Source organism: Perca flavescens, chromosome 20, assembly GCF_004354835.1.
Source record: "Perca flavescens isolate YP-PL-M2 chromosome 20, PFLA_1.0, whole genome shotgun sequence".
Lineage (NCBI taxonomy): Eukaryota > Metazoa > Chordata > Actinopteri > Perciformes > Percidae > Perca > Perca flavescens.
In genome coordinates this window covers 9,051,623-9,061,958 of record NC_041350.1, presented here as the reverse complement: position 1 = coordinate 9,061,958, position 10,336 = coordinate 9,051,623, and the positions used below count along the sequence as shown (strand labels likewise).

The following is a 10,336-nucleotide window of genomic DNA, read 5'->3' as shown; positions in this document are numbered from 1 at the left end:
TATTATTTTTGTTAAGATTGTCATGCTGCTGTCACTTTAACTTTATATTGTGGTGTGGTCTTGTTCACCCTCTGTAATCTGTTTTTGAGTGGGGTGTGAACCTCTTTATATAGTCTATGGTATGATATGAACCGATTAAAATGGAGGGGTCTGGATCATAGACAGTATATAGTTCTGGATCAGGTCTGGATGGGAACAAATTCCAAAATAAAGATCACGTGTTGGCTTGAGTTGTTTACTGCAGATAAACACCGCCCTCCGGCGGAGCACGGCAGTATGGCAAAAATAGCAGCACTTTAGGACTAAACCATTTATTTGACAACGAGGCGATGTAATCACTGATTGCCATAAAACTGGTGAAATGTACACTATAGCCTTAATATGGTTAAATACATAAAATCTTATCTTTTACCATACATAAATGATGACACGTGTCCCGGTACAGGCTGTTTTGTAATGTTTGTGAGGATTGATTGTTCCCCGTGCGTTGAAAAGGAGTGGTGCGGTCCAATAGTATTGAAGGCAAAGCTGAAAAAACGGTTTGTTTTCAACGAGTGGAAGAAGCGTTGCAGTTTTTCGCAGCCTCTGCACCGATTTTTAAAAACGGTTGCAACATTTATTTCATACCTAGTTGGTATTCGGCCAGCAGCTTTCTCAGCTCGCCATGGCTCTGTGCGGGGGTGTCGGAGCCATGGCTTTGCCTAGCGAGCTTATCGTCCACATATTTTCCTTTCTGTCCGACCGAGACAAGCTCCGGGCCTCGGCCGTGTGTTCACGATGGAGGGAGTGTCTCTTCTACCCAGCGCTGTGGACCGAACTCAAATTGCGGATAGGTGGTGGTTGTAACGGCGGCGGCTCCAGCTCCGAGGAGACCCCGAGGCTGGAGTTCCTCATGCGTAAATTCGGTTCTTTCGTGCGGGAGCTGCAACTGGAACTCGCACCGGTGGAAGGCTGCCTCAGTCCGCTCAACAACAACAACCCGTCGTCCACCAGGATGGACCAGCCCGATAGCGACCCGCAGCTCTCCCAGCGATGGAGAGACGCCATGGCCACCTACTTGGACCAGGTGTTGTGTGTGTTCTCCAGCATCCGCAACAACAGGTAACTTTGGATTTGCTCCAGAATCCCATTATGAGTTTTGTTTTTATTCAATTTCAGGAATTTGCATGATATCCTCTCCTTTTTTTGTAACTTCATATTATTTGGTGCGTCGCAGTAAGCTAGCAGCTAGCTAGCTAGCTCAGTTAACGTTAGCTATAAACAAACCCTGACGGAGTTACGTAACGTTAATAGGGTCATGTCTTTGCGGTGGAGTTAATAGCCCACGGGCTCTTAATATCTCTAAAGACGTTGTTAATATAGCTACGGTAACAGACGGTATTTTATTGAAGTCTTACATTTGCAGTCATCATATGACGTTATGTATGATATCTGCTTAAATGATAATTTCAAGTCAAACGCTCGTCTGCGTTTCTTTTGTTGCCAGTTCTATTTTCTTTGTTGCGTTGGGGTCTTCATACCAGCAGATACAATACAGCACTGGTGGTGGCTAGAGAACGCATTGTTGACTGTGACTTGCTGATATCAGCACTGACACACAGACAGACACATATACAGTGTATGTCACATTTAGCTCTGGTATGTCGTCACATACTGTTGGATCACATATGTGATCCATACATAAAATCTAGCCACTTGGCTAATTTCTTCTGTGGAAATTACTGTTCTGTAAAGCGTTACTTTGAATGTTAAGATTCCTGATTTCAGTGCAGAGCTTCTCTCTATTATACCTTCTCCCACATTCTCTATTATTCTCTACAGTGCTTTGTAGTGTTGAAATAGCACCCGTCCAATGCTGTGCAGTTCATGTCTTAGTTCTGCTGAGGGGGCTGAAACAATTTCTGTTGTCTCACTTGTTCTCACTGAGCGGTTTTAAATAAATTTAAAACGGACTGACGACCTTGCCTGTGTCCCAGATCCGTGCTGCATACTAATTCTAACACGATTTTAAGGTTTTAGCGTATTTATTCTGGAAATGTGACAACATTCACTACATCCAGATGTCGGTTTGTGTATTCAACCTGCTTGATTCTTAAATGTGTTAAACCATAAAGTATGCTGATTTTCTTGTATATGAAGGCCATGAAGATAAGTATTAGGTATTATGGAATTGCTCTAGTTGGTTAACCAAAAAGGAATGACTGCAGATCCTGTGCAGTTAATAAAGACAAATGCCAGCTGTCATATCTATCTTTAGCTCCCATGTTATCAGGTGAGGAAAAGTGAGTTTTTCATTCAGCTCACATTGGTCCACCTCCACTGTCTGGTACTAGTACATGTGTGGTACACAAGATAATGAGAATAGATAACTTATTGTTCCTTTAATTGCGGTTCCACACACTAAGTAGATGCACATGAGACTGCTGTTGGTTTCACTGCAGAGGCAGTAAAGCTTAGCTCTCAGATGATTTACAGGAAGTGGGCTTCAGGAAACCTAATGCACACAGTACCTCGTAGGTTGGCCTATGTCATGTGTGGCTGCACGGCATACATGTGGTTGAATCCTTTCCCACAACTTAACATCTGTGATCTTCCAAACATCGTTATCAAAACAGATGCAAACTTTCTCTTTGGAAGAATGTAATTGGATGCATTGTGACATATAAGCCTACCTTGCCTACCTTGCCTGCTTTTCAAAGCATCACCTTTTGGCTTATAGTCTGCTGCTTGATTGTTGGCAATCTATTTTGGGTACCAGGACATGAAGGGTTCTAGACAGCACTGCAGCAAAGTGCATAGTTGCAATAATTCTATCCTGATAGGAGACAACCCAGCAACGTAAAGAACCAGGGCTAGATTAGATGGAGGTAAGAGATAACTCTCATTCTGACGTTGTTTGGATTTGAAATACTTAAACCTAACCCCTGGTCTAGCTAATGATGCTTGTTTGAAATTTCCAAGCACCCCTTATGTGCTCCATGCGATAGAACCAGATATACAACTTACATTAGTAATGTCTTACAATGTTGACAGAGTAAACGATGATGAAAAAAAAAACATCCTTTTGAAATTGTTATGTGACTAGGTTTGGTTCTCCGAATACTGACAGAAATGCAATGGGGTATACTTTTGTTATTGTGATACAGATGTCTCAGTAATGCTAGCACACCACACTGATGTTTTCCCATTGTTTAATTTTGAAGAAAATAACTGAAGCCCACTCTTGTTGAAGGCAGAACTTTCACATAGTTTTTATTTTATTTCAAAGGTCTGAATGGGAATTGACCACAAGAGAAAAACAACTGTTTTTAATGTATACCTGTTAACTGTCTGTCAAAACATTCAAAAATATTGCTAAAATTACTTGTTAACATAAATCAATCTAGTATTGTAGAATAATTTGTCTTCTTTTCTGTATTTCTAACCTCCTCTCTCTCTCTCTCTCTCTCTCTCTCTCTCTCTCTGTGTGTGTCTGTCTCTCTCTCGCGCTTTCTCTCTCTCTCTAGAAACCTGCGGAAGCTGAGTCTGTATGGAGACACATGTGTTCTCCAGCAGGAGGGACTATTGGACAGCTCCCACCTGCACCAAATTCACCAGGGGGACAAAAAGATCAATGAGTAAGCCTGATTATGTCAATATAAAAGCAATTTTCTGTTGAATGTCAAATGGCTAGATTCAGTATTTGTTTCTCTCCATAGAGTGATTACTTGCATTTTAATCTCTAAACAGAGATCTTCATGTGAATGCAGAATCTGTAGGCAATGGGACCAAAGAGTTTGGTATCGGAAACGCTCTGGATTCCGTTTGTAGTCCGAGTAGCATTGACCGATTACCATTGAGAGGGCTTTGGTTGCGTGCAAGTAAGAGTCCATGTGGAGAGCAAAAGAGGTGGAACGCATTGGCCCGGAATCCAATCTCGGAAGCCATTGGCTATCGTCTGACGACGATTTATCTTTTTATTAGCATTTGTCTTTTTAATTTATCTACATTCATTGGCAGATATGTTTATAGAGACTAGCCAAAATGTTATCTGGACCTAGTCCAGTGGATGTACATTGCTGTGTTAAAGCCTGACATGTCCCTCTGTGTGACTAAACAAAGCCAGCATAGTGGCAGACCTTGATTGTGGCGCTATTGCAGAATCTCTGTGTGAAAGATGCTAATGACTGGCATGGATGTTTGTGTGGGTGTGGGAGAGTATTATTTACAAAATGGCACTGTTTGCACTTTTGTTTGGAATTGGAAACGGTGTTTACATACAATACATTTAGCAAATGTGTAGTTTGTCATAATCCAGTCAACAGGCACACAGCATCTCCAGCATCAACACATCAGGACACACAACATTAAACACACTCCCTGTGTGTGTCCAGCTTTCTGTCAACAAACTGTTAATGTATGAATGAATAATGTAGCCGAGGCTGCTAAGGTGCAGCAGACTCTGTGGATCAGTCTCTGAACAGGGACGGATGCTTTAGATAATCCAGTACACCAACGTGTTTATTAGCGGATATTGGCTCTACTAGAACATATTTAGAATCTGTGGTCAAATCTTAAAATGTTCATGCCACTGCTCTATAATGTGAGAAAATACTCTCCGCATTAACTTGTAGACATTAGGCCTAATTAGAGGTGTTGAAATTAATCAAATAATCGCTGCATCGAATCGTGGACATGGACGATGCCGCATCAATAATCGGCCGGGCCATAATTGATTATTTCTGTTTACAATTTAATGTAGGCCTAACAACGTTTCGGTTTACGTATTCGGTTATGTTTTGCACATTCAGGAAGTGCCATGTGCTCAGTGCTGTTCATGTATTTGACGCATCGTGATGCATCGAGATATCGAATTGAATCGCTGACATGATAATCGTAATCTAGGCCTAATAATAGTAATGTTACTATATTGATGGTGCACTACATATACATGTATAGTATGTCCGGATACTCAATTTGGTGATTTCAACATACACTGCCCATTAATCCAGAACACTATACTCAGTGTTTCCTTTAGGATTTTTTTAGCACTGGGGGACACTAAGCTGCACCACAAAGAACGGGGAGTGCATTATGTCAGCAGTGAAACTCCTACACTATATTATAGAAGTTAACTTTAACATATAAACACTCAGAGCACACACAGTGTGACATAAACTGGCGTTATCACATATTAACGGCGATGATTAGCTAAGTAGACTTTAACGAGTGTGCCGTGGAGAAAGGAAAAAAATAAGGCTTTGATTCAACTCCTGCCATAACTTCGATCTAAATAGATACAGATATATATTTGTCCTGCATGATGTCACGCAACAAACTCCACATGTACAATAGGCTACTCACGTTTTCCTCACAAACGCACAAACCAGACCGAATGAAGAAAAGGAATAAATAAAAAAGTCTGCTGCCTCTCAACATCAAAGCGCAGTGCAGCTAACTCAACCGACATCAGACTGCAGTATCGCCATCCACCTGTGGGGGGCGTGGACAGGCTTTCCAACAGGCAGGATCATTTTAAAAGGCAACTGCAACTACATTGCACGTCTGCCTTATTTCTGATACCGTGGCGGCAGAAATTTTGGCGTGGCGGGCCGCCATTTCCAAATCAACATAGAGGAAACACGGAGTATACAGATCATTGTCAATTTTGATGGCTTTTCCCTTTTTGAAATCACAGTACAGTATTTCTCATTCATGGTAACCAGTGTGGGTTTGTTTTTAAACTCAGTGGTAGTGAGGTGGGTGGCATCATATTAATTCCGATGTTCATACCATCCATCTTCTGCTTTTTAGGACCTATCTTTCTCTTTCCATTGTATGTATATTGAGGCTGTTCTTCCTTCTTAACTTCAGGTTTATTTTTTAGGATGAAATTTGTCTTAAATTTGAACTGGCATGCACTACTCCCATGGTGTCTTAACTTTAATTTAACTTGAAGGAAGCTGTGTTCATGCTGGTAATTCTCTTCCACCCTCTCTTCTCCTCCACTGTGCTCTGCAGAGTCCAGCAGTTGTTCATGGAGTTGTTGTCTAACAGCAGGCAGCTCCGGTGGTTGTCCTGTAGTTTCATGCTGGGTCTGGTGACTCCCTGTTCCTTGGCCTGCCTGTCAAATCCTTCAGCCGAGACCCTGCAGCACCTCAGTTTACTGGACCACCAGCTGGGTACGTGCTGGTGTGTTTCTGGAAATGTTTGTCTGTAACTGTGTAAATGCAGTAGCAGCTTCAATTAAAAACAAATGGAAATTGGCTTGTATTGGTGCAAATCCTTAACAGTTGAACCCATAGATAACGACACAAGTAGCAGTTGTAGTACATGTTGGTAGTATGTTTGTACAACTTGTAATCTCTCCTGAATTTCCTTCAGGTCCCCTCATCTCGCCATCCGAGTTGGATCGTCTATCTAATCTTCATTCTCTGGCTCTGGATTTCTCTGATTTCACATCTGAGCTTTGTGGTCTGCTGGCATCTCCACGCCGTACTCCACTGCATCGCATCTCCCTGCTGCTCAATGGCGCCGCCCTGGAGTTCAAACCATTAGAAGGGACCGCTACAGAGGACGATTGGAAGGCACTGGTAATGCAACGTGTATCTTTGTTTCTCAGTCTTGTTGGCCCTCTGCTAGAGTTATTCCAGGACAACCTCTTGCTTTATATAATGAAAAGATAAGAGTGTTTGAAATGCCGTATGTCAATGAAACAGCAGTCACAGTTAGCCTTTTTTTTTTTTCCAAGTCTTCATGTGTACATCAGTCAAGTTTGCCTGATCCTCCCCCCAGATTCGTGTTAGTGCCAACCTGCGAGTGTACGTCATGGCCCTGGAGATCAACAGCTCAGAGCTCCTTGGGGTCCTAAAGCCTAGCCTCCCTCTGGAGCGCCTCCACCTCGACAGTTACAGCACACTGGTGACTGACGCCACGTTGGAGCTCATTTCCCAGCAGTACAACAAGACGCTGACTCATTTCCTGCTCCTGAGGGATGACCCCGACTTCCCTGACCTCAGCATCAATCGGAACGAAGACCCGTTGGTCCTCTTGGCATGGAGATGTACTCAGCTGGCTGTACTGGTGATACATGGTGAGTTCAGCTTGTTGTTTCGGGGATGTACAGTAACGTGACTTCAGGTTCATTCTGATCAGTGCTGGGCCATCCTTATGATGACAAACGCAAGTGGTTGTAGTGGTTAGCATAGTAGTGGTAGTATATAAATTGGTTCAGGCTCGATTGGAGTAATCTGACGATGGGTTGGAAGCCAAGAAAAACTTTAAAACCTACATGTTGCTACTACACTATATCAATTCCAGTTCTGTTGGTGATACCTAGTTTTTACGTTCATGTGTGGTTAGCAAAAGTGCTCTGCTTTGCTTTCAGGAAATCGAAACTTTACAGAATTGAAGTGCTTATTTTCAGAGTCATCATTAATTGTACTTGTGGTAATTCAAAACAATGACTCTTACCGTAGTTCTTTTCTAAACAAGATGCAACCATGGCTGGCCATAGATAGCCACTATCACGTTAAGCTTAAAATTTTACCTAAATAAATGGATTTGTTGGCAATTAAGGGGCAATACAAGAAACTGTAAATGCAGAAAGTTGTGTTTCTGGCCACATGATGGATTTAAGTCCAATATTCACTCTCCTGATAGCTCTGTTTTGCTCTGTACCAACTCCTGAGAACAATTGTGTAGCTTGTTAGCTGTTCACGGTTAGTCACTAACTTTGTCTGGTGTTTGGTGCTGTGCAGGTAGCATACAGTGGGTTTATTTTCACTGAAAACCGCTTCCTGCTATGTTTGGAAACAAAGCTGATTAGAGTGATTGAAACAAGGAAGTGAAGTTGCTACCAGCAAAAAAAATGAGCTGAGGATAAATGCAGAGTTGGTAGTTATAATCTGTGGTTTTGTCACTATGTGAGACATCTTCAACATAACACATCGTTAAATCCGTTTTTAATGTAAAAGTTTTAAATAAGGAAGTTTCAAGGCTTGCTTAATGTCTGTGGTATAGCAGTGTCCTGATAGGGAGCAAAATCTCTAACATGTTTCACATGTTTTCAAATACTGCACAGCAGTTGGTTGAGATATTGCAATTAATATTGTCAGTGCCATTTACAGGCATTGTGTTTGTATAGAATTAGGTCAAAGTTCCATCTAGGCAACTGTATGAGATAAGGAAATGATAAGTAACCGAAGAGAATCCCATTCCTAAGGAGTGTAAATTTGCAACCATTATATCATTATATATTATGTCATGGGTTGTACCTAATGGTATGTTGATTGTAACGCTGTACTGTATATAATATTCATTATTTATCCTTATTCTTGGCAAGATAAGTCCACCTCCCTGAACACATCTCTCTCTGTAGGTTACACCGTTTGGGCCCATAATTTGGTGGCCATCTCTCGGCTGCGTGGCTCCAACCTTCGCGTCCTGACCGTCTCTGAGGAGAGCATCGACTTTGATCCGGACCAGGCAGTGTGCATGGATGGCGACCCGGTCCATAACCTGGTCAAGGAGGTTTCTCTGGGCCTCGCCCGTGTCTGGCACCCTTGCCTGGATTCCAGCCTGGTTTTGTCCGAACCCACCCATCACTTCCACCACGAGCTGCACGCCTTCAGCATGGGCATGTAGGCAGGGATGGCAAGTCCAACACATCACAGCCTAAACTGTGTCAAGACCAGTCCAGACCAACAAAGTCCAAGTCAACTCAGACCTCTAAACCAGGCCAAAGCAGACCTAAGTGAGAAATCTAAACTGGATCTTAAAACAATCTGAGTATCATTTATGTGAGCTGATTGTTTTTATTTTTACTTTAATTTTTTGTTTCTTTCACGGGGGTTTTAGCACACAATCAAGTCCTACCATTTTCCAAATGATTCCCTGTTTTGCCTCCTGATTATCTAGTTAGCCAGTGTCTAAAATCTTTGATGTTTTAAATAGATTTTCCAATTTAAGAATATCCCTTTTAAAACTGGATATTCATTCAGTTAGAAGTCATACCACTCTGTGGTCCCAGACCACAGACAAGACTTGAGTCATGAATCATTTTTTTATTTGTCTGCCAAAATGGGTCACTCGTACTCGTGCTGCTTCAAATGCCCTCTTGTCTGGCATCGCCCAGTCTGGTCTGGTCTTGATCGAAAATTCGTCAGAGCTTGATGTCTCCCCTTCACCGTAATAACCTCCAGAGCCTCTGTATGATGTAACTTTGATTTCTTTGACTGTTCATCTCTCCCTGCTCTGTGTATAATCTTGTTTTCCTGTGTGGTGGTTCCCTTGCCTGTATAGGCTTTGTGTGTATTTAAATACAGATATAATATTATTATTATTATTATTATTATTATTATTATCCTGCTAACAGCGAGAACAGGACAGGCAGGCGGGTTGAGTGATGGACAGGTGGGATTTGGAGGGCGGGGGGGAATGCTTTAGTTGTGAACGTGTTTTTTTTTTTTTTTTTTTTTTTTAAACCTCTGCTCTGTGTCGGTCTGTCTGTCTGCTCAACTCTAGCAAGGTTGGAGTTTGTAAACTAACCTATCAATCGCTTCCTGGGTAACACAACCATAGCTGCTTCTTGTGTTGCTCTGACAGAGCACCTTTTGCAATTGTCCACTAGTTCGAGAGCCTTGGCAGCAGGGTGGGAATCTCCACTGCAACGTGGCTGACTGTGGCAGGTGCTAATCAGTTGTAATGCTGTGTTCAGCAACAACCATGTCAGTGCTGTGGCTCGGATCAATGGTTATATTAAGGATTTTGAGCACCTTACTGATGGTGTAATGGAGAATATTGTTACATGCTTGCAGCCAACACATTTCCCACCCAGCTCACTTGTCGACTTTTCGGGAAACCTTGCTAGTTGATTAACTAGGGAGCCTCGTCTTCCGACTGACATTCAGAGCCAAACTATAAAACGCAGCCTGTCACAATACAACACCCCCTCCCCCGCTCTGTTCTATTTTGATCTGTAATGAGCTGGTAGTAAATGTTTGCATTTTTTTCTTTCTATATTCAGGATATAGGATATAGCTGCTTTTGCTCTTAATTAGAGGTCAAGACTTTCTGACTGGTATCACTGGTTCCAGAGCCCTTTCTTTGTATTAAAATTGATTTGAGTCAAAGAAAAGAAGTCATTGAGTCAAAGAAAAGGAGTATGCGTCATAATATGAAGGGCTCTGAGATTTAAAAAACCTACAAATAGTTTCCATAATTATATATATATATATATATATATATATATATATATATATATATATATATATATATATATATATATATATATATATATATATATATATATATATATATATATATAAAATAAATAAATAAAATTCATCTTTGTGGC

At 41.6% G+C, this 10,336-nt stretch overlaps 1 protein-coding gene across 1 annotated transcript; it reads left to right on the top strand.

Moving 5' to 3' along the window:
- The first annotated feature begins 565 nt into the window (after positions 1–565).
- LOC114547128 (F-box only protein 33) lies at positions 566–9,284 on the top strand. Its single transcript, XM_028566364.1, has 6 exons — positions 566–1,101; positions 3,507–3,617; positions 6,001–6,161; positions 6,364–6,572; positions 6,775–7,072; positions 8,360–9,284. The coding sequence occupies exons 1-6, from the start codon at positions 665–667 to the stop codon at positions 8,623–8,625; spliced, it is 1,482 nt and encodes a 493-aa protein (XP_028422165.1). The 5' UTR covers positions 566–664; the 3' UTR covers positions 8,626–9,284.
- Positions 9,285–10,336: the final 1,052 nt, after the last annotated feature.